Raw genomic sequence first — 23,922 nt, 5'->3', positions numbered from 1 at the left:
TATTTTTAGTGACTTCTAGGCAGATTTGCCTTATTTTAATAGAGTAAAAAAATCTGTTTAATAGCCTCAAAGTATATTAAAAATTACTCTGGAATTAATTTATGTTATATAAAATACTCTGTGGAATTGAATACATACAAAGATGAGTGTGTTTGTTTTGGTATGTTCATGTATAGGCTAAATTTTAGCCAGCCTTTGATCTTGCAATTTTTTTCCAAGTTTTACTCCCAACAAAGAAGTAAAATGACTTGATGAACAGAAAAGGGAATGAAAGCTAAACTAAATCTCTCTCCTCTACTGTAGATGTGAGGTAGTCTGGGTAATCCAATGGATAGCGAAACTGTTTCACAAATGTGGGCTTTTACTCAAAAGAAATTATTAAAGGTAACAACTGGACTTTCCATGTTAAGTGGAATTTTTATAATTGAGTATTTAACCATGAAGTCTCTGGAAAAAAATGAGTGGAAAATAACAACCTGAGTTTTTGTCAGGGATAGGTCACAGTTTATATTTTATTTTTAAACTGAGCAGCATATTAGTGAAGTTAATCCATTTAGTAGATCACAGAGGGATAAGAAGCGTGGAACTGTACCATACCTCCTTTCACATGATGATGTGAGTGGGTTCATCAGTAATTAATGTGTAAGAACTTTAGCAGATACCTAAAGTATTTGGTACTAAATGTAGCAACTTGATTGTGATTTTTCTTTACAATTTTCCTAGCTGGTTTGAGTACAGGAAAGAACAATCATGCAAAAATTGCTGCTACTACAATTTATAACGCTATTTTCCTTCTTTCTAAAGCTACTGACTTCAGCATCTGTTGCACACCTTGAGAGGCTAGTTTAAACACTGTTTTGTTGGAACACATATACCTTTGGTACTTTGTATGCTACGTGCTAAGTGAGAAAGAGAAGTCAAGAAAATGCATGCACATACTATGGCTTACAATCAGTATGGACTTTGGACCCTCTTTAAAAACAAAAAAAACCACAAACCTGCAAGCACTGTTTTGATGTATTGTTGAGTAAATGCTCTTGTTTCCTGTTGCAGGTTAAGGCTGGGCTGGCCACTAAGTGCTGACAGATGCTCACTAACCCCTCTCTCTCCCCAAATGGGAAGGAAAAGGGAATGAGGCAGAGAAACTTACATATTAGAAAAAAGAAAATTAAAATAGTTTTCATTAATAATGAAGTAATAAAAATAATGAACCATATATACAAAACCAATATCAAACCTGACTCCCTCCTGCCCCTGACATCGATATTGAGCCCAGCTGCCCCCTGACAGCAATCCCCACTGATGCTGCAGAGCAGGTGGCACTGAGGAAGCCCCAGGCTCAGCGGCGGTGGGGAGCTGGATTCGCGAACTCGGGATTGGGATCAAAGGCAGAAGATTGAACGGAGTCCGCCCTGGACGCTGGCCATTGCAGAAGGGAAAAAAGAGAGCTAAACCCTCGTGATCCCTCAGTTTTATACTGGATATGATGCATATAGAATCATAGAATCATTCAGGTTGGAAAAGACCCTTGTGATCATCGAGTCCAACCATTAACCCTGCTCTACAAAGCTCACCCCTAAACCATATCACCCAACACCACATCTAAATGACCTTTAAACGCCTCCAGGGGTGGTGATTCAACCACCTCCCTGGGCAGCCTATTCCAATCTCTGACCACTCTTTCTGTGAAAAATTTTTTCCTAATGTCCAGTCTAACCTTCCCCTGTTGCAGTCTGAAGCCATTCCCTCTTGTTCTGTCTAACTACCTGTGGGAAGAGACCAGCATCAACCTCTCTACAATGTCCTTTTAGGTAGTTGTAGAGAGTGATGAGGTCTCCCTTCAGCCTCCTCTTCTTCAAACTAAACAGCCCCAGCTCCTTCAATCGTTCTTCGTAAGATCTATTCTCCAGGCCCTTCCCCAGCTTCGTTGTCCTCCTCTGCACTCGCTCCAGCACCTCGAGATCTCTCTTGTATTGAGGTGCCCAAAACTGGACACAGCACTCAAGGTGGAGCCTCACCAGTGCCTTCTGATCACACTATTTCTAACACAAGCCAAGATGCCGTTACGGAATGGAATATTCTTATTGGTCACTCGTTCTGTCTGTAACTCACTGGAGGGGCAATGTTTTACTTCCTTGTGACTCCTCCCTGTGGCGGAGGGGCTGCCTGGGTGGGTGGCACAGTTCAAGATTGGATGTAGGAATAGTGGCAAGTTTTCCCTTGTAAAAGCCTGCAGCTTTGTGTGGGGAAGCTTCCCACACTGTTGAAACCCTGGGCGTTGTTCACACCTTTTCCTTCAGATTGTCCTGAGCTTGGAGAAGGGTGAAGGTGTGTGTCTGGATAAGGTGACGAGGAGGTGCCTTGTCTGGCCTTGATCAAGATAAGCATCGCTGGTAAGATATTAGGGTGAACAAAATCTATATCCAAGGGGAAAATAGCACTTGTATAGCGTTATGGTCAAACCCAGGAGTAACTGAGAAAAAAAATAATGAATGAACCATTGTAGTCTGTACTGCAGTGTAATGTGTCATTTATATTGCAGTGGAATATGATGGTGTAGTCAGAGGTCTGAAAGGTTTTTATGGTTTGATATAAAGCATTAAACTTGCTGTAAACCTTGCTATAAAAATAACTGCACAGAGAAGTACATGCTGTGAAAATGCACATTCGCAGAAGTGCTGGTTTTTGTACCAGCCAGACTGTGCATATTTTCCAATGCAATGAATCCTTTCTCATGTTTGTATCTAACAAAAGTAATTTAAAAATTCTGAGTGGAAAGGTAGAGATTTTATTTACTGCCTTACACAACGACTGACTGATTGTGATGAGGAATTATAAGGGATTTTGTCTCTAGGAGTCTGCAACAACAAGATAAGGCAATAATCTTCTATTTCTATGCCTGTGGGCACATGTTTTCGATTTTTTTTTTTTTTTTACTGACTCATGCAGAGGTGCATGATTCATTAATATATTAGGAAGAACTAATGATGTGAGGATCTTTCTACCAATGGCAGGATCCTCTTCTGTAATTTTTAGTATTTTGCAAAGTAACACTCTCCATTCAGGCATGACTCAAAACTACTTTAATAGCAGAGATACTGATCAATGCTCTAAATCCATCTATAGTAATTTTCATGCCCAAGAGACTAGATGATTTGTTTTCTGGTACATACAGCTTTGAAAATAAGAGGTTTTTTATTGAGCATAAAGTAAGCAGGAGCACGTCTGGAGCTAAATCAATTTTTAATGTTGTTTGTTTATTTGATTTTTATTCAAGTATTCACGATTAGTAGCTTTTTGTTATCAACTGTATGTAGTGAGGCAGTAGAAATGGTGAGGCTCTACCATAAGGAAACTAGTTCAGGAAAAGGCTAGCAATATACCTATGGAAAATAGCAATGCCAGTACAGGATTTCTTTTTTGTTAGTGTAGGTAAGAGAGTTTGAAATTAGAAAAAGCAACATTATCCATAACAGCAGCAAAGACAAAAAGTTCATTGCAATTCGAAGATTTGCGTTCCATTTATTTTGTACTCTGCAAATGTTATCCAGAGTTTGTGAGCATCGTGGTTGAATGATGACCTAATGGTTTAAGAAGTAGCTTTGGTTGGTCAAGTTTGTTAATGTGCATGTGCCTCTGTTGTTGTTTTTTTTATTGTCGCCATATAGACAGCTACGGATAGTGACAGGAGAATGGTTTTTTGAAGAGAGAGCAAAGCGCTTCAAACAATCAAATCTTCTTGGAACCGATGTTGTCAGACAATCTATCCTGCACAAATTCCCAGGTAGGGACCACAACAGAGAGATCTGCTTGTGCTTAATACATTCAAACCTTGTTTCCAGAGTGCTTGACTTGTATTTTATTCTTCACTGTTTACGGTATAAGTGTAATCAGTATTTTGATCTTAATTTCATATTTGGGTATTACTGTGCAGTGATTTGTGAATGACTAATACTTAGGAAAGGTAAGGTATGAATGAATGAATTAGTCTCTCTGTGGAGATGGAAAGCTGCTTAAAATCTCATTGTCAAAACAAATGGACAGTATGATGGAGCTGCAGAGACAGCAGCAGAGGCTCTAAAGTTAATTCTCAGTTCCTGCCAGGAGATTTGGCTGTATGTAGAGATCTAAACCCAGACATTTTTTCGCATGCTGATTCTGTTATTTGTGATGGTGGTGTGCAAAAAGAATTCAATTTCTCTTTTTCAACTCTGAATAAGGAAGATCAATGTTAACTCCTGTGCTGTACACTGGAGCATGACCCAGACTACTTGGTGCTTCTCAGTTCTCACTCAACTTTCCTTTTGCCCAGGTATCTCCAATAAATTGCACCTGTACTTTTAGATAAAATAAACAGTGTCTGTCTTGACCAAGCACAGCAAGGGTGCCATGTCTATGAGCTGCTGTGGTACCTTGCTTAATACCACAAGACGACTGGTTTAAGAAATGGGAGTTTTTCTTGAATGCTGATCCTTAACTACTTCACTCTGCACACAGAAGCCATTATTTAGATAGTCTGTTTTCAGATGTAGCATTTATTGCTTTCAGTAGGAGGGTGGTGGTTATGGACAGTTTGAAGGGAGAGGGACTGGTTTACTGCCATTTGGAAAAATGATTTGCGTACGTATACTCCTTGGCAAAATGCTGATCTTGCCAATATCACCATTCCTCAGAAGCTGTCAAACTGGCAAGTATCTAACATTCTTTAGGTTTTGATATTATGTAGCCTGTCAAATTGGGTATTTTGTGATCTGTTACTTTGCTATTTGACATATACATATTAAAAAAATCTGTTTAAGCCATTTTTCTGACACCTTGCTCCTAGCTGAACAAACATTTTAATTAGGAAAACATTATTTAACACAGGGCATAGTGTACACCACAAAATTGTATTTCAGCTCCTGTGCTTATTAAATGTTGTCGGTGATAATGAGAAATGTTTCAAGCTACTTAGTTTCATTTTCTTCTATTAAAAGGAAAAGCCAAAGAACCCCACAATTTTTTGGTGGTATTTTATCATATGATTTTATTTAATATTGGAAAAGTTGAAATTCTGTTTTTGTTGGTTGTTTGACATGTGCTGCCTTTTTTGTACAAATATTCTGTTGTGTTTTTTCGTTCCCTCTCCACTGAAGACACGGTTTCCAGTAAGGATGAAGGAAGATCATACAAAGATCAGCCACAAGAGAACGAAGAAAAAAAGCCAGATGTGTCAGTCTCCTCCACAAATGGGCATAAATCAGTCTTCAGTGGGCCTAGAAAGATAGGGTAAAGCCTTTTCTTCTGGAAACTGTTAGATTGGATAACCACTGTATATGGTTGGATGGATTTTCTTTTCAGTTTCTCCAGCATTCCACATCAGCCTCAAACTTCCCAGGGTTAGAAACAGCCTTCAGTTAAAAACATACTTACTATAATTAGACTGCTGTTCCCTAGGAAATGCAGTAGTAATTATTCTTCATCTATAAAGGTAGCAGAAAATAGGCAATTTTACCCTTGGATTTTTCTTGTTTATACTCAGAAGCAACAGAGTGTCCCTAAAGACAGGTTTGCTCAAGAAGCACATGCAATGAATAGTATTCAGAGAGGCTAGTTTTATGTGTGCTGGCTGGTTCTGCTCACAAGCCACCTTTTCCTTCAACTTCCAGCTGTGCAAATGAAGTCTAGCAGTCAAGCAGTGTCCCCTTTCTTTGTGCGTGTGCCAGGGAATGAGCAGATACATTGCTGGTCGTGTTGCGGTCTCAGTGGTGTGTGTAAGCCCAGTTTGGCTGTGCCCGTAGAGGAGCACTCGGTTACTCTCGAGGGACACAAATCAGGTGCATTGAGTATACAGTTGTGCAAGTGGTGTCTGGACAGAACCTGAGGCTATTGGGTTCACCCCATGAAAAATATGTTCAAATCATGGCTGGAGCACCATAGGCTGATAGTTGGAAAACTTGGTTTATGTTGAAAGAAAAAGACATTTTAATATGGATCCTAAATACAGTTGGTGGATAGATTTATATAGGTTTTTTACCTCTGAGGAGAGCTGAGTATAGAGATACTGTTCTAGCAACTCCAGTAATTAACATGAGTCATCTCTCCTTAATATTGGTAAAAAAGCGCATCAGAACACCTCTGTCTTCATAGAATCATAGAATGGCCTAGGCTGGAAGGGACCTTAGAGATCATTTAATCCAACCTCCCTGTCATGGGCGGGGACACCTCTCAGCTAGATCAGGCAACACATGGGGAATGAACGGGGATTGAACCCACGACCGTGGTGTTATCAGCACCACGCTTAACTGGCTGAAGAAGGAACCAGCTTAGGGAATCTACTGTAATAGGACCTAGATGTTGCTCTAAATCATGCTAATTGGTAGCTATAATAAGAGTGCACTAAAGTTTACTTTTCTAATCCTCTTCATTTAAACCTTTTGTGCAAATCTACTAGTCATATTCCCTGGTGAGAAACAATTATTTTTTATAATTGCCTGTTTATTTTCATAGTGTTCAGCCTTTTTCAGTTTGTGGCCTAATACGTTTTCTGGTGGTGACATTCCCCATAAAGGAAATTTAATCCTACAAGAATTAGGCTTGTTTGTCTCAGAAGTAGTTGATTATTCCTCCTCTTCCTTCCTTGCTCCTTCTTCCTCCCTCAGATTCCACATTCATACATCTTATGAGTGGATTTGTTTTAGCAAAGCAATTTTGGGGCCAACTCCTGCTGACACTTAGTGTCATGAGGTAACTTAACAGTCTGTTGTTGTTTGTAAGTTTATGAAGACGACAATTACTTTTCAAAACTTCATTTAATTTCTTTCATTTCTGTCTTACTAGGCCATGTCGCAGGGTAAGGGAGTGATGTGATGTTTTTGGAAGACAGCACATTTTGGGACATGGATGCATATAATTGTAGAAAATGCAAATAAATCTTTAAGAGAAAATACTCATAGTGTAATTTTCTAGGGGAAAATAAGCATACTTTGCTGTGTATAAACTGTATATAAAATAAAACAGAGAGGAATTTTCACCAAAGGCACTTCTGGTTCAAAGCTTGATGTGGCTGTATTATGTAGAAGGGATGGTCTAAGGTTTTATGTCTTAAAAAACACTTTATAGCAAATATTATGGAATTATTTTTGTTCTTAGGAATCAGTGTGATAACCAGATTTGGTGCTTTGTTGACCCTTATATCCAGAGTTGTCAATAGGTCAGGCAGATGAAATTGATAGAATGCACACATCACAGTATTACAGCCAGGTTGCTGTTTCCTGGGCAAAACCTTACAACTTTTAAAATCTTTTTTTCCATGTTTTTATCAGGAAGGTAATTAGGGCGATTACGAAAGGCGAAAGTACATATGCCGAAGATGAAGGTGAAAGGAACGTGGGCTCAGAAGCTGAAACTCAAAGTCTGTGCAGTGGTAAATCAACGCCGTACTCTGAGAGGTGAGCAGCAGAAATCCAGTACAGCTCATGCCAGGATTGACCCAGGGGTCTGTGCCAGTCCTCTGTGTTTCGTTGTGTCTTTGAATGCTCAGCATTAATGCTATCTGAGAAGAAAAGCTTATGTTTAAAATGATAAAACAAAACAGCAACAAAAACCCAAATAAAAATTATACCTATCCATCTTCCTTTTCTCTACTTGTGTTTGGCTAGTGATTGTTGTTAGTACATTATTTTTTTTGTTTTCTGGATTTTAATTGATGAGCTGTGTTCATATTGCAGAACTAAGGCCATTTGTTCCAAAGTTTTCCTTTGATAATGATGTACTAATTGATTATAAATAATTTGTATTTTCTTCTTCAGGGGTTCTGTTTGCTCTTCTATTTCCATTATTGTTGTCTCAGTTATTTCTAACAGAATTCCATTTATCATTCTTCTGGGCTTAAGAGAACTCTATAATTGCCTCTAACGGCATTAAAAAATGCCAGATGCAACATTCCTCTCATGCCCCACCTTCAAAATGAAGCCAAAATATAGCTCACTTATTTCTTGTTAATTTGGATAGTCCATAATGGATATAGACCCACATTCTTTGCTCAGGTGCACAGACCTTGAAATTTTACAGTCTTAATTGAAAAATAATTTATTGTAAGATCCAATAGAAATTTCTAACTCTAAACAGTGTTCTTGGTTGACTCCAAGTAGGTATACAGGAAAATGCGTTATCAGGGAAAAGGAAGATCATGAAGTTTAATTCACCCACCGATGAGCCGCCTTGTTTAAACAAAAACTTGCTTCTCTTTGTTGCCGGTAGTTTGATGGTGACAATCTTTTTGAAAGCTGAGAACTACTTTTTTTTCCACTGGATGCTGCAGCACTTACTAGCCAAATCAGCTAATTTTCGTCTTTAATCCATACACAGTTCACTAATTTTGTTTTGTTTTCTTTTGTTTTTTTTCCACAAACTAATTAGGCCGTCCATATCTAACTAGATTCATACCTGACTTTTATGAGACCAGAAGTAGCATTTTTGCATGTTTTCTGCATTTGTTTTGCTTTTAATTGAATAGAAATGAGTGAGAGATCTAAGAGGCAATAACTCCGAAATCTGGTGTCTGTGCTGCTTAACACTAAGGTTGTGCAATATTAAGGAACTTTATCGAAGAATTTACCAGAATAAGGACAAAAGGATGTTCAGCGATTCTGAAGTGCCAAACTGCAAGTTATCCTGAAGTTAACCATAAATGAAGCAAAATAATTTTGTTTGGCACGGTAGAATTCAGCACCTGGTAAGTTTTGTGTACAGACTTAGAAGGATAAATAGAGTGAAGCAGTCTGTAAATAAAGCCTTTATGTTTGATTGCCTTGGTTGTCTTTCACATAAAACATCAATTTCTAGCTTTCCACCAGAGCCAAGGGGCAGGGTTCACTAAACTGAGTCATTATGGTAACTTGTTTTGCTACTTGTCATCTCATCCTCACCTGACCAAGTTGATGTCCTGTGTCGAAGTGCTGAGTAAGCCAGCTGTGTTGCCAGGAGATGCTTTTGGTGGAGGGACTTAATTATTTTACTGTCTATGGAAGATATGGTACTTTCTAAATAGTTTGTGGAAGGATTAAGGAGCTGTTTATATTTCTTAGTAGAGATTTCTTAGAAGATTTGTCTTGTACATGTGTGGATAAATACTTGATTAGGTATCTGAGGGTCCTTGCTTTGTTCATCTATTATTAATTGATAGAACTCAGTACTAATTATTTAAAATAACAGCAAAGCTTCCCAGGCTACCCTCCTTAATTGTTTTGAGTTTCAAATTAAAATAATATAACAACATCTTCTGACACTAGCTCTCCTAGATTTTCTTGCTTATTTCTGAGTTTTTTAATTGCCCTCATCTTTTTAGCTGCACTGCTGAAATTGGTAGTATTTCACTTATCAGCAGGGAAACTGAAATAAATTTTTTATTCTTTCTGAACTTTTCTTTTATAGAGGAAGATGTACTGAGTTGGGAACAGGGAGTCCCACGCCATGAGTTCATCTCTTCAAGGGGTTTACTTCTGTTCTGGCAAAAATGTTTACTCATTTTGCCGCTGTATGAACTGAGAGGCTACATCATGATACTTCTGGGAGAAATAGCACAGAAATTTCAGGCTCATCTACACAGACACACTATGCCATCCATACTGAGACCTTGTCTACCACGTGGAAATGCCTGGCATTGTCACGTTATAACAACATTTTTCTTTTGTTGTCTACTTGATATGGGTATAATGTATTATGGGTGCCTATTTCTAATAGCAGACTGAAATAAGGGCAAAGTACAGATGCCTGTTTAGCAGGTTTGATGTGCAGGTGTTCCGTCTGGATGATGACTCCTGTAGAACCCCCTGTAATGTATTTTCACATATTTTATTCCAGCTCACTATTACTTCTGAACACTTGTCTTGATTGACATTAGTTTACACAGCAAGGAAAAAAAAAATCTGTGATGACTGCTTTTGTAAAAACAAATCACAACCATCTATTGAAAGTGGTGTGACATGCAATAAAACTCAGGTTTTCAACATTTTGTCTTGATTCCATGCACTGGCAGGTTTGGAAATTAAGGTGTGTGCATCTAAGTCCAACAGCTTTGATAAAAGAGAGATGACAGCCAGTAACCTTGATTTTTCTGACCAGAGATGCATGTTTATGTAAACAGATAGGACTAAAATTCAACCAAAGCACATTTAGTAGGATTTGTTAATCACTAGCTCATCAAATTAAATAGTAGCAGTTCACGTGTGTGAAGTGCACATGCAAAAGAGTGTGTTTATTATCCATTATCTACTGTTGTCGATTAGACGATATTGGATAGTAATGGTTTGAAAGGTCATCATACGCTCACTAAAAGACAAAAGAGCAGTTGGGCAACATTTGTAGACAGTCCCGGTGTTTGGGGTTTTCAACTGTGGTCCTTGTTTTCAGTAACTGCACCACTATGGATTCAGAGCCTATGCTGACTGATCAATGTAGTGGAGAGACAGGAGCTGTTGAGTTGCAGAGTATTTCTTCTCAGTTCAACAGTAGTTATAATAAAAAGTTTCCCTTGTGGTAGAGGTTTTTACTGCAGTTTCTCTAAACATGACAGACTAAACCAAGAGAAGGTGAAATTCAGCTGTTGTCCAGCACAATGAAAATGCCTGCAAATCTGAAAGAATTATTAAACAAGCCTCTTTTGGCTGAAAACATCCAGTATGTTGCAAAATTTTTCTCCAGCAAACATGCACTACTATTGTCCTCTGACACAGCGTTTTCCATATGAAGACAGTGCATTTCCTTCATCAATTCCTATTTACCATTAACGGGGTTTTTTTTAAATAGTAAGATAGGATTTATGCAGAACTGTTACTGTTCTGCAAGGAATTTGAAATTTCTTTGAACTGTGAAGAAAAGTAAATAATTTGAAGTGACATTTGTGGAGAAAGAGTAAATCAGCCAAGAACTTGTATTTTTTCTACAAATCTAGTTTCAAATTATAATAAAACCCTAACTGAAAATATGGTGAAGTACATTTTAAAATAGTTTTCATTGTTTCAAAAGGTCAAAAAAAGTGCAACAGCTTACCTTTTCTAGCCCTCAATGTTCACATGGGTGAATCAGTATTTTCTAGTAGAAAACGTCTCATGGAGAAAATTCTGCCTGTTGTGGTATTAGACAGCAATTGGGTTCTGGCATGCTGATCACAGATGCTCTTCTGTCATTTTTCCTTACACAAAACCTGGCAAAAAGACTGGTCCAGCTTTCCTAGCTTTCCAGGCTGATTGAAAGAATCAACCAGTTTGGATCAAGAGTCATTATTGCAATATAAAGAGGACAGTGAGCAAGTTGGTTTTTTTCTGGAGAGGACAGAAAGCAGACAGACTTTCTAGAGATGATACTGGCATTAACACTGGCTGCAGAAGTGGATAGAACTGTCATGTCACTGTAGTTTTCCTTTAAACCAAGGAGCAGCCTGATAAGAATTGTTACATGAGTCATCACATAGAATGATAGAATGTGTTGGGTTGGAAGGGATCTTTAAAGGTCATCCAGTCCAATTGCCCTGCAGTGAGCAGGGACACCCTTAACTAGATGATATTACTCAGAGGCCCATCCAGCCTCACCTTGAATGTCTCCAGGGATGGGGCCTTCACCAGCTCCCTGGGCAACCTGTTCCAGTGTTTCACCACCTTCATAGTAAAGGATTTCTTCCTAATGTCCAATCTAAACCTACTCTGCTCTAGTTTAATACCATTGTCCCTCATCCTATCACTAAAGGCCCTTGTAAACAGCTCCTCCCCAGCTTTCCTGTAGGCCCCCTTCACGCTGCTATGAGGTCTCCCTGAAACCTTCTTTTCTGCAGACTGAACAGCTCCAGCTATCTCAGCCTGTCCTCAAAGGAGAGATGCTCCAGCCCTCTGATTATTTTTACGGCCCTCCTCTGGACCCACTCCAACAGGTCCATGTCCTTCTTATGTTGAGGGCTCTGCGTCTGGATACAGCACTCCAGATGAGGTCTCAGGAGAGCAGAGCAGAGTAGAGTAGAGGGGCAGAATCACCTCTCTTGACCTGCTGGCCACACTTCTGATGCAGCCCAGGATGCGACTGGCCTTCTGGGCTGTGAGTACATATTGTTGGGTCATGTCCTGCTTTTCTTCCACCACTATCCCCAAGTCCTTTTCTTCAGGGCTGCTCTCTGTCACTTCGTCGAACAGCCTGTATGAGGATTATCCTGACCCAGGTGCAGGACCTTGCACTTGTCAAACTTCATGAAGTTCATGTGGGCCCAACTTGTCCAGGTATGTCTGGATGACATCCTGTCCCTCTGGTGTGTTGACTGTACCACTAAGCTTGGTGTCATCTGCAAACTTGTTGAGGGGCCACTCAATCCCACTGTGTCTATCACTGATGAAGATATTAAACAGCATTAGTCCCGTTATGGACCCCTGAGAGACACCACTTGTCATACATTGAGATCTGGACACCAAGTCATTGACTGCTACCCTCTGGATGTGACTATCCAGCCAGTTCCTTATCCACCAAAGAGTCCATCCATCAAGTCCGTATCTCTCCATATTAGAGAGAAGGGTGTTGTGGGACTGTGCCAAAAGCCTTGCAGAAGTCCATATAGATGACATCCATTGCTCTTCTCTTGTCCACCGATGTAGTCACTCCACTGTAGAAAGCCACTAGGTTGGTCAGGCAGGACTTGCCCTTAGTAAAGCCATACTGGCTGTTTTGAATCACCTCCCTGTCGTCCATGTGCTTTAGCAGAGCTTCTAGGAGGAGTGTTCCATGATCTTCCCAAGCACAGAGGTGAGGCTGACAGGTTAGTAGTTCCTCGAGGTCCTTCTGTCTACTCTTTTTAAATATGGATTTAATGTTTCCCTTCTTCCCGTCCCCAGGAACCTCATGTGACTTTGACTTTTCAGGTATCATGGATAGTAGCTTGGCAACTACATCAGCCAATTCCCTCAGGACTCTTGGATGCATCTCTTCAGGTCCCATAGACTTGCGTATATTCAGGTTCCTCAGGTGATCATGAACCTTGTCTTCACTTATAGTATGAGGGACTTTGTCCCCCTGATCTCTGTCTTGTGGTCCTTCATATCAGGAGATGAGGAGAGAGGTTGCCAGTGAAGACTGAGACAAAAAAGTTGTTGAGAACCTCAGCCTTCTCCTTGGATGTTGTTACTAGCTTGCCACTCTTGCTCATTGCGGGGTACGCTTTCTTTAAGCTTCCTTTTCTGGTTGACATACCTGTAGAAGCCCTTCTTCTTGTTCTTGGCATCCCTTGCCAAGTTCAGCTCCAGCCGTGCATTGGCCTTCCTGACCTTACCCCCACACATCTGAGCAGAGTCCCTATGCTCTTCCCCATACACCTGTCCCTGCTTCCAGTGCCTGTGCAGTTCCTTCTTGCCTTTGACCAGCAGGTCTTGATTCAGTCAGGCTGATCATTTCCTTTCCTGGCTTGAGTTCTTACACTCAGGGATTGAGAGCTCTTGTACTCTATGGAAAGCATCTTTAAATATCTGCCAGGTCTGTTGTGCTCCCTTATCCCTGAGGATAGTTTCCCAGGGGATCCTATTAACAAACTTCTTGAGGAGTTGGAAGTTTGTTTTCCTAAAATTCGGAGTCCTGACCATGTTCCTCGTCTGGCTTGTATCCCTGAGGACTGTGAACTCCACCAGTGCATGATCACTGCAGCCCAAGCTGCCTCCAGTCTTGACATTCCTGATGACCTCACTTGCACTGGTGACTATCAGGTCCAATATCATATCCCCTTTGGTAGGGATGTCTATTTCCTGGCTTAAGAAGTTGTCATTGAGGCACTCCAGGAGTCTCCTGGATTGTCTACAGTTCACTGTGTTACTTTTCCAGAAGATGCCAGAGTGGTTGAAATCCCCCAGCAGGATGAGAGCCTGCGAGCATGACACCGTCTGTAGCTGGAGTAAGAAAGCTTCGTCAGTAGGCTCCCCTTGATCAGGTGGCCTGTAGCAGACACCAGCTGCAAGGTTCCCCTTATTGACTCTGCCTCTAATTCTTACCTATAAACTTTTGACTTGTTCTTGACTATTTATTAGGGACATCTCTGCACACGTTATCAATTTTTTAATATAGAGGGCAACACCTCCGCCCCTCCTTTCTTACCTGTCCCTTCTGAACAGCTTGTAGCCACCAATGGCCACATTCCAGTCATAGGATTCATCTCACCAAGTTGGAGTAATGGCCACTCTCCTGTTGGGATGCAAACGCTGTGCGAAATGAAGATAGACAAGTGCAGCTTCTGCAGCCTGGACAAGAGCCACCCATTTGGGCACTGGTAGAAGTGCTGAAAATACTTGTACGTGTAAAGTAGTTGTAATTCACCTTTGCCTGTGTTTTTCTTTCCAGGTGACCATTTCCTCTCAGCGGATCACACAGTTCATCCAAAAGAATGTTATTCTAGGAAACTGTTAATGTGGCTGTTTTCTTGCAGTGGTTTGCTAAATGGGTTACCTTTGTTTGCTCAAAGCAATAACGCTTTAATGCTCTTCTCTCTCCATCCCAGAGGGAGCACTCTCTCACTGAACAGCAGTGATGCAGAGGCCGCTGCGGTCCATCTGAAAGGGGCCGTGGCTCCTGTGAACAGAGGCGATGTCTCTTCCCTCCCAAGATCTCCGGCGCTCAGCACACGTAGCATGACTGAGGATTATAGCAGGGTAAATACAGAGATGCAGAGCTGACAGCAATCACAGCTGACAGCAAACAAGATGACTTGGCTGGTAGCTGCCCTGTTAGATCGATTTGTAGACCAGAAAGGACAAGTCTGACAGAGAAGATTTTGTTTCTTCCTTAATTCTGCTGAGATCAGTGAAGATCTCTGCTAGAATAGAATTTATCATTCTCTGACAGTGTTTTTTGATCTGACAGGCATTTTTCTTTTGTCTAAAAATTGCTGTTAATAGTCCAGCATTATATAATGAGTTACAGATTCTCAACTGGGAAGCACAAAGGATGGGAGTAAACATTTTTGGCACTTCAGGGCTTTGAGTAATGTGATTTTTCAAGCATTCAGGGTCCAGCATGCTCCCACTGACTTCTAATGACAACTTTTCAAGTTCAGCACTTGCAGAAGATCAGGCCCTACTGCTTTTAGAGTTTTCTGAATTTGGACACTGGACTCCACATAAATTATGACATAACACAAAATGTGTGCCAGATGCTTTATCAAAACAGAAGGTGGGATTCCTCTCACCTGCTGTAAGGCCTCTTTAGATGCAGGTGGCGACATCTGAGCTAGCCATCTTCAATATTTTGGAATAAGCAGAAGGATGTGGTTCACCTGACCAGAAGCAGACACTCTCTTCATTCCCAGGCAGCCTTCCTATTTGTCAGGCAACTCCTCCTGGCCGTGCACTGAGGCACCCCTCCTGGATTCATTACAGTCACCCCTCTTTAAGAAATCAACATTGTAGTAGCTCAGCATTGTAGTAGCTAGTTATTCTCGGTTGCCATGACCCAAGTGTACAAGGAAAGTGAAATTTATAGTCAGAGGTAATGCCTTTTGTGATTAATCTTTGGGAAAATGCTGGGTCTAGTATATTTTCTTTCCTACTAAAAGATAAGTTAAAAGATAAGTTAGTATATAGGAAGCGCAGTCTCGAGAGCTGTAAATAAATTAACAGTTTTTTTATTTATATTCAGACTAACAGACTAACTTGATTGCAAGTGCATTTGATTTGGTTGAAAAAAGCCAATTTAATTTAGGCGGAGTTAAATTGTCAAGTATTCCTTTACAGGATTTTGACTTTGTTTAAGGGATTATACTGGCATAATTTAGTTAGTTCAAGCCCATTTAGTTTTCCCCTGACTAAAATCATCATGCTGGTACAGAAATAATAGTGGTGCGGGTTTTTTTCTTATTTTAGTTTCCAAGCTAAATGAACTCCTCTCATTCCTGGTGCATTGTTCTGATTCTTCAGTTGCAAACTCAGAACGTATACATGAATTGCATTTTTGTGCAAATTTTATGTATAATCTGTGCGAAGAAAAGCAGATTAGATTGTAATCTAAGTATATTCATTAGACTGAATGCTACAGAAGCTTTGGAGTTCTGGGAGTTAATAGAAATGATACTTTTGTAGACTGATAGTGAATAGACTTACTTTTTGTGTTTATGAGTTGTGCATTTTTTTTATTGGACAGGACACTGGCTTAGGAAATGGCATAATTATTCCGGCAAGTGAAAGTGTACCTGAAGATTTAGTAAAGAAGCACTGTAGGAAAGCATCTGGAACACCTTCCATTGCAGTTTCTAGGGTATCTTTGTCATCAGGCAAGTATTAAGTCTTTTCCTTCTTTCTGCCAGCCTTTATCATCAGAGGTTTATTCCTATTCTTGTGACTCTTCTTTTTTTTTTTAAAAGCACATTGGAAGATCAGATGTAAGTTTTGTAAATTTGATCATACTCCCTCTGAAAATTCTTCCCTTTCCCTAACCAAGTTTATATCACTTCAGAAGTTTTTACATTTGAAAAAATAGTAATCCTAACACCAGTAATGTTGGCACAATGTTAGTTTTAGGTAAATTGCGTGCTCTTAGAATTGTTACAACATATAATTGATAATTGTCCATTATTAAATCATTCTCCTTGAGGTCAACTGTATAAAATACTGCCTATCTACAATCTGTATAAAATACTACTGTGCTGGTGCCATTGCATTTCACACCCATTTTCCCAGAAGGAAATACAGGAAACAATGAGCTATCAGAGAATAAGTCCCTTACAGCCATCGTGTCATTTCAGTTTTATATGTGATGCACTGAACCAGTCGATTCATCCGTAATTTACCTTATTTCATTGGAAGCTGTTAGGCAAACGAGGCTTTCACAGCAAGGTGCTGTCAGAGCTTTGCAGCAGTGGCTGGAGATCACCGGGTCCCACACACTCGGTCAGCTTCTTATAGGGCTAACAAAGTTAGTTCAGATTTACAGGTTTCTCTCTGAAACACGACAGGGTTCACTTTATTTCAGCTGAATTTAGCCCAGAGCAGAAACATGGTGATGTATCCCACAGAGCTAATCGAAGGAGATAATGTTCTTCACCTTAGATTTTTCAATTGGAAAACATCAGTTTGAGAATATTATACAGTGCAATTCCAGGCAGAGGGATTACAGATCGCTACTTTTTTTATGCATTGAAAATTGCTCGCTTCTGCTACCTTATAAAATAAAGGTTTTCCTAGTAGAAAAGAACTGGCCTTGTGTTATCAAAGCAGATGGAGGCTGGGCAAATTTGCAGCCTAGCTGGGAATGAGCCGCAGACTCCTCATTGTCTCCTTGTTGGAGGATCTCAAAGGACATTAAGCTCGGGAGAGTGACCTTTCCTGTCACAACAGCTATAGCCCAGGTAGAAGACTAACAGCTAAAAACTTTTCAGATTCCTACTTGCAGGATCTTAAAGTATTCTCCTTCCCCTCTTGCTTCCTCAGTTTATTGAACAGTCACACAGATTTGTATGGAGAGGACTAAGGAAATCTTTCTCCAAGAGGTCTAACATGTCTTATCCTTATAGAGCGAATAAGATACCTGTTAGAAGCGAAAGAAACTTGTGCAGGTCTCGAGACTTCTTTGCTTCTGCCTCCTTCCTGCATAGGGAGCACCAGTAATAGCAGAAATACTTTCTATGTCCATCTACATTCCTAGGTGCTTAATTCTGCAGCAGATGCTGGGGAGAGTTTGGTGGTAGTGGGAGATGTGAAAATCACTGTGAACACCTGGACTGCAAGTTTTGCAATACTCCAAGTTAATCTATAATATCATCCACAGGAGACAATTATAGCAGATAAACAATGCAAAAGGTATTGTCCAGAAGGCTGAACAGCATCAGAAAGCATATTTTTCTATTTATCCTATTGATGCTCACTTGTCACAGAGTTTATGGCAGATACCTAAAATATTTTTTTGACTTTTTTTCTTAAAAACAATTGGTTTTCAGATAACACTTATTAAAATGTGGAAGATAAAACTGTTCATTTTTGTAAAAATTATAGCAATTTTTAATTTTTTTTTTTGTTTTCCAGATCGTAGCCGATCTGAGATAGATTTGAGTGAATCTTTCTCTGAAGGAAATGAGGATACTCTGAGCATAAGAAGCAGATCTGTACCTAGTGCCTTAGATCAGGAACTGGTAAGTTATAAATATGTAAATGTTTATCTGTTGGAAGTTCTCTTTGTTCAGACTTAGGAAATCAGCACTGTCTATATGTCTCTGTAAAATATAAGTAATGCAGAGCATTATTTCAGGGATATTCAGTGAATTTTTAAACCTCTTCATCTTCTGAGTATGTTGGCTAGTGAATGATTCTAATGAATAGTCATGGCTACAGTTTGTTATTGATTTGCCTGTTTTTGAATTTACAGCTCAAAGAAAGCTGACCTGAAAATAAATTTCAGTCACTATATTACACATGCTCTGAAGTTCTGTTAATTCATACTTTCTTAGATTTTAATTTTGATTCTGAGAAATACTATACTTCAAAGGCTTTAATATTTATCTGATTATGGTTTTCCCATTACGCGTGTTTTTAGCAAATGAAGCCCCAACTTTCTGTTCTGTCACTGTTGCTTGCCTCTTCCTCCTGTTCACTCTCTTCTCTATCTCCTGACTTTTTCTATATATTCTATGGGCTGCTTTTCCTGAAGTGATTCACAGCTTCCCTCTCCTCTTACACACATATCCAAGATACACAAGCTGCAGATGTGCATCAATGCTATAAAAGAATTTCCAAGCTTGTTAAATATGTAAGGGGTGGGTGGGGAAGCTGAGGGGAAGAAGAGGTATTTAAATAGTTCTGCATCTAATCATAGTGTGCTCTGAAGTTTTCAAATATGTACTTGAAGCTTAAAAATCCTGTAACCCTCTGTGATATGGTTTATGCATTTTGTGTACTGTCATAGTCCTTCTCTACCATCTGCTCTTTTCAGAAGTGCATTGGCCATGGGAGATGTCTCCCCTTCTTGTAGCATTAGATACTTGCGCCTTGGTGGAAAACAATGTGTTGGAATTCCCAGCTGTTTCTTGGGTTGTAAGCACTCAGAGAATTTGCCCACAGCACTGCTTTGTTTGGGTTAATCTTTATGGAAATAGGCAAAAAGCCCTTCCTGTGTGTCAGATTTCTGTGGAACAAAAACTTAAAAAATAAGTGGTTTATTTTTTCATTGTAGTAAAGAAAATGGATTTGTTATTGATTAAGAAGCTGGAAAATATTGCAGAAGAAAAGCATAAAATAAAGAAATACAGATTTTAAATATCTTTACATCAGTTTTGTGCTCTAATCGTACGGGGCACATACACTTAGGGATTTCTCTGAGGCAAGTGCCAGAGATGCCAAGTCCAGAGTGTTTTTCTGTTCTTTGATTTCTGTCTTCCTTTTATGCAGATAGTGGTTTTTTTTTTTTTTCTCTTTTTTTCTTTCTTGCTGACTCTGAATGTAATTTCAGATTGCATCTCAGCAATGCTCTAGTTTCTTTGCTAACATAAGAGACCTCCCTCGTGGCATAACCTTGATTTAGTTACTCAGGGGTCTGCAAGAGCACTAATTCCCCTTTAAACTTATTCTTAATGGGCTTTATAAATCTCTGATTCTACTGACGTCCTCGCTTGCTCTGTCTTATGAAACCAGTTGATTGCATTCATCAGCTTTAGTGTTACCATATTTTTTTAGAGTAGCTTGACTCAGAGCAGTCTGAATCAGAGTCTTGCCCTATATTCATTATGGATGCAGTGATTTGAGATAAAAAAGCTGTATTGCTACTGGAGCTTAGTTTATTCAGTGCTTGATATAAGAGGCAGAAAGAAAGATACCTGATGAAGATAACAACAGCTCCTGCAGCCTGAGAAAAGTTATATGTCCTTTTCTCCTGGCTGGCTGGTGGAGCTAACTGAAGTTCCTGAGGGATGAGACTTGACAGCAGCAGTGTGGGAGATGCCACATGCCAATGGGATATGCACATTGCTGGAATTTATCAGCTGAAAGGGTGGGAAAAGGCTTTTAACCACTTTGGTCCCAGCTTTGTCAGGAAACCCCATTACACCTACAGAGAGATCGGCTAAAAAATGGAAAGGGTGTTTTGCTTCTCTAACCTCACATTGCTTTTGATAGTGAAAAGGGACAACCCGCAGAAACCCCTGTGAGCTGTGTAGTACGTATTCATCAAGGAGTATGGAGAAACAGTTAAATCTAGTGTTGTGTTCAAGTGTGACCACCCTATCTAGAGAGGTGCGTGTTGAATTTCTGATCAAGTAGTGTTCTTACATGCTCAGCTGTTTTATTAGAAGTAATTGGGCAATGTGCATTTTATAACCACCACTAGAGAGCATGAGATTAATGTCCTACTAGCTCTAACTTTAATAAGCTAATAACACTAACCAGTTATGTAGAAGCAGTTCTGCAACACCTCCTGAGAAATGTGACCGTTGTGCAAAATAAATTAAGAGCATAGGTTAAGTGTTAACCATTTGTTTTAATTTTAAATATCTACTTGCAAACAAAAATTGGTAGTCAGCTAGCTGTCATTAGAACTCTTTGTGAAGCACTGTTTTTGAGTGTCTTGACCTGAAACAGCCCAGTCTGAAGACTGTATTTAATTATTCAGCAATAAAAATGTAGCATTGTCTATTATAAAGTCCATTGGTATGTATACAACAGTGTAAAGGAAAGAGTTTTGTACGTGCTATCAGAGTTGCTTCTTTCTGTTGTATGGGCAAGAAAGTAAGTCATGTGTGTACTTGTGCCAAGTTTTAAACTTGAATACATCAGCTGAATTCGGAAGTAAATGAGGAGAATAGAAGTGAAGGGTGGAGTGACGATTTTTTGTTTTATTTTAGGGGGTTTGGGGGATTTTACTTTTGAAGGATTATCTATCTCCCTCAAATACTTGGGTTTGTTGTACCCGAGTCTCAATGGACATCTTCCTTACAATATAAAATACCTGTGACTTTTTTTCTGTAGGGTGGTAATAATGCCCTGAATAGATTAGAAAGAGAAGAGACCAACAGAGGAAGCTCACTGTAAGAACATGAAGCTAAGAGGAATGTTTGCTACAATATATAATTTTTTGTCCCAAACAGAGTGATGGCTTGTCCTAATTTCCCTCTGGTTGATATTAAATATGCAGTTACAACTAGAAAATAGTAATAGAAAATTTTGCATGGCTTTCAGCTGTTTTTATTTCAATTCAGACACTGGAACAAAGGAGAAGAGATGTCATAGCTAGCTTTATCCATACTAATGACAAAATGATTAAGCAAAAGAATAAAATAGAGTCATAGAATCCATTGGTTTGGAAGGAAGGTCATTTACTCCAACTCCCCTGCAGTGAGCAGGGACATCTTTAACGAGATGATGTTGCTCAGAGCCCCTCCAGCCTGACCTTGAGTATCTCCAGGGATGGGGCCTCCACTACCTCTCTTGGAAGCCTGTTCCAGTGTTAAAGGAAATGCTTGGAATTTCCAAGCTACAGTTACTATGGTGTTAACTGTTGGGGGTTTTTTAGTTGTTTTTTGAGTTTTTTTCATGTAACTTTAAGTAAAAGTTAACAGTCCTAAAAAACTAGCCCATAAAAACATGGAACCTGGACTGTAACCAAGGAAGCAATCATCTAATGGCTTCTGGTCACAAATGCCTTCATGTCAATGATCCCCTGGCCCCTGTTATCAAACCTTAATTCACTCATTTCTTTTGATAAGATTTGAAAAATTCTCACCATGTTGCTCTAACAAACCTGAATTCCTGAATGCAAATATAGTAAATAGAATACAGTAAGTAAATAGAATTTACAGTAGTAAATAGAATACAGTAATTCGCACAGGATTTATAGTAGGCATGGAAATGGATTTTGTTTATGTGTACTGTTGTTGACCATGCAAAGGTACGCACCTACGGAATAAGATACGAAGTATGTGTGCCAACTCTTTCAGTTCTTAAGCAATTGAACCCTGAACAGAGTCTTTTCCCCTTATGCTGTGTGCCTGTGCAAAGATGTGGAAAATATAAATCAAAATTCTTCTAGAGATTAGCATTTTGAATATATCCAGCACTGTCTTCCTAAAGTGGAAAATATATGAAACAAAGCTAGGCAACAGGGGCTAACCAAATAAAAGGCAGAATACGATAACTAAAATGCCTCTTTGTCATTTAGGATTATCTGGATGAAACTGATGAAGATATTGGCGACATAGTGGCCTCTCGTTATTCAAAGAAACATGGACAAATGATAAGTGTATTATTAACAGTAAGACCTTGAGTAGACAACATGCTTTTTTCTTCCACAAAAGGCCACTGTTCTTCCAAAAAAGTTTAAGTTCATACCACTTAGCAGCAGTTCATGTTTCATCCTGCACTTGAGAAACATCCTTTAACATATAGATATTTTTCATATTATTTTTTTAATGCTGTTCAAAGCTAAAATCATAGAATCATAGAACCATAGAATTCTTTAGGTTGGAAAAGACCTTTAAGATCAAGTCCAACCATTAACCTGCAATGCCACTTCCACCACTAAACCATATCCCCAAGCACCACTTCTATTTGTCTTTTAAACACCTCCAGGGATGGTGGCTCAACTGCTTCCCTGGGCAGTCTGTTCCAATGCTTGACAACCCTTTTTGTGAAAAAATTTTTCCCAATATCCAACCTAAAAAAAACATTTCAGAAATGCTATTCTCTGCAGCACAGAGAAAGAGAAAGCTGTTTTGCATACTGACCAACAGATTTCCTCATATGCTCAGCCTACTACCAAGCTGACATGTGGAGAAAACAAACCATAGATGTTTGCAGTATGTGGCTGCTCAGCTTTGCAGAGGATCACTTAATCTTCGTTTCCTTGAAACAAAGAGAACAAGGCTGTGGTGGGATCTTTCAAATCAAACCACTTTCTCATTGCTCAGATCCTTGGCATGAAAATACCCGTCTGTGTGTTTGCATACACGCTGTTTCTGGGCCATTATTGTCCATCTCCTAGTCCAGCTTCTTCCTTCATAGCATGATTGCTATGCCATCCACATCTAAAAAGTATTTCTCTTTACAGTAAGGGGGAAGATACTTGGGATTTTGGTTGGGAACAACTTTTCTACCTCCTGCAATAATGTAGTATTTTTCTGTTCTGTCATTTTGTTTCCTGTCATATGCACAAACTATATACTGTCTAGTTTTATGACTACCTGCTGTGTACGTTATTTTTGGGATCTGGCACTTAGGATGTGGGCAAATGATAGCATCTTCAGAAAAGTCATGGAGCCCTCTTTGGCTGCTCTTCTTCATGACTTGTGTCTAGGAGTATCAGAAAACTACAACAAATTGCAGGTAGAAGATAAGAGCTGAAGAGATTGAGGACAGGTGAGGAGCATGTAGACTAAAAAGGAAGAGAAAATTTGGTCCATGTCAGTAACCAATGAACTGTCCTTTCTAGACCCTATCCACTTTAGCCCTTGTGCAAACAGGTCCCAGGGAATGCCCAGTTAAGTTCTTGATCCCACTGAAGTAGAGTGGGCTGAATCTAAGTTTGGCTTGCCTGGGGAGGAGAAAGGGCTGAGAAAATTGCTTTCACAGAGCATTTTGATATCTTAGATCTGACCATGTCCAGACTCTCCCCTTCTAAATTGTGTGGTTCACAGAAACAGACACAACAGAGACACGTGGCACTTCACACCAAATCAGACTTGAGCTGATGTGGCCTGTGGACAAGAGTCTGATTAGAGCCACTTACCTGAGGTTGACTATCATTCATTGTCTCGAATGCTTGCTGGTCCCATGGATTTTATAGACAGAATTATTTTTATTTCCCCTGAATATCGATAGGAAAGTTGCAGGTGTCGAAGTGCTTTCTCCATTTAAGCTGCTAATTGAGGAGATGCATTTAGAGAACCTTCCTTCTGTGTGCTGTAGGCAGTGTTCTCTCTGTGCATGGGGTTTTGTCCTTTGCTGCAGGTTT

The 23,922-nt window shown here is 39.6% G+C and overlaps 1 protein-coding gene across 1 annotated transcript in view; it reads left to right on the top strand.

Moving 5' to 3' along the window:
* LOC104276544 (synaptotagmin-like protein 5) overlaps window positions 1-22,224 on the top strand; it is a gene marked incomplete at its 3' end in the record, with an annotated part of 39,219 nt that extends 16,995 nt beyond the window's left edge. Inside the window, exons 3-9 of the mRNA XM_009872915.1 lie at window positions 3,669-3,784; window positions 5,136-5,268; window positions 7,305-7,430; window positions 14,498-14,648; window positions 16,135-16,264; window positions 18,012-18,118; window positions 22,132-22,224. Of these exons, the coding sequence (XP_009871217.1) occupies window positions 3,669-3,784; window positions 5,136-5,268; window positions 7,305-7,430; window positions 14,498-14,648; window positions 16,135-16,264; window positions 18,012-18,118; window positions 22,132-22,224 (856 nt within the window). The remainder of the gene's footprint in view (window positions 1-3,668; window positions 3,785-5,135; window positions 5,269-7,304; window positions 7,431-14,497; window positions 14,649-16,134; window positions 16,265-18,011; window positions 18,119-22,131) is intronic.
* Window positions 22,225-23,922: the final 1,698 nt, after the last annotated feature.

The sequence above is a fragment of the Apaloderma vittatum genome, unplaced genomic scaffold, assembly GCF_000703405.1.
Source record: "Apaloderma vittatum isolate BGI_N311 unplaced genomic scaffold, ASM70340v1 scaffold2677, whole genome shotgun sequence".
Classification (NCBI taxonomy): domain Eukaryota; kingdom Metazoa; phylum Chordata; class Aves; order Trogoniformes; family Trogonidae; genus Apaloderma; species Apaloderma vittatum.
The sequence above is the reverse complement of the archived record's forward strand: the minus strand, read 5'-3'. Positions and strand labels throughout refer to the sequence as shown.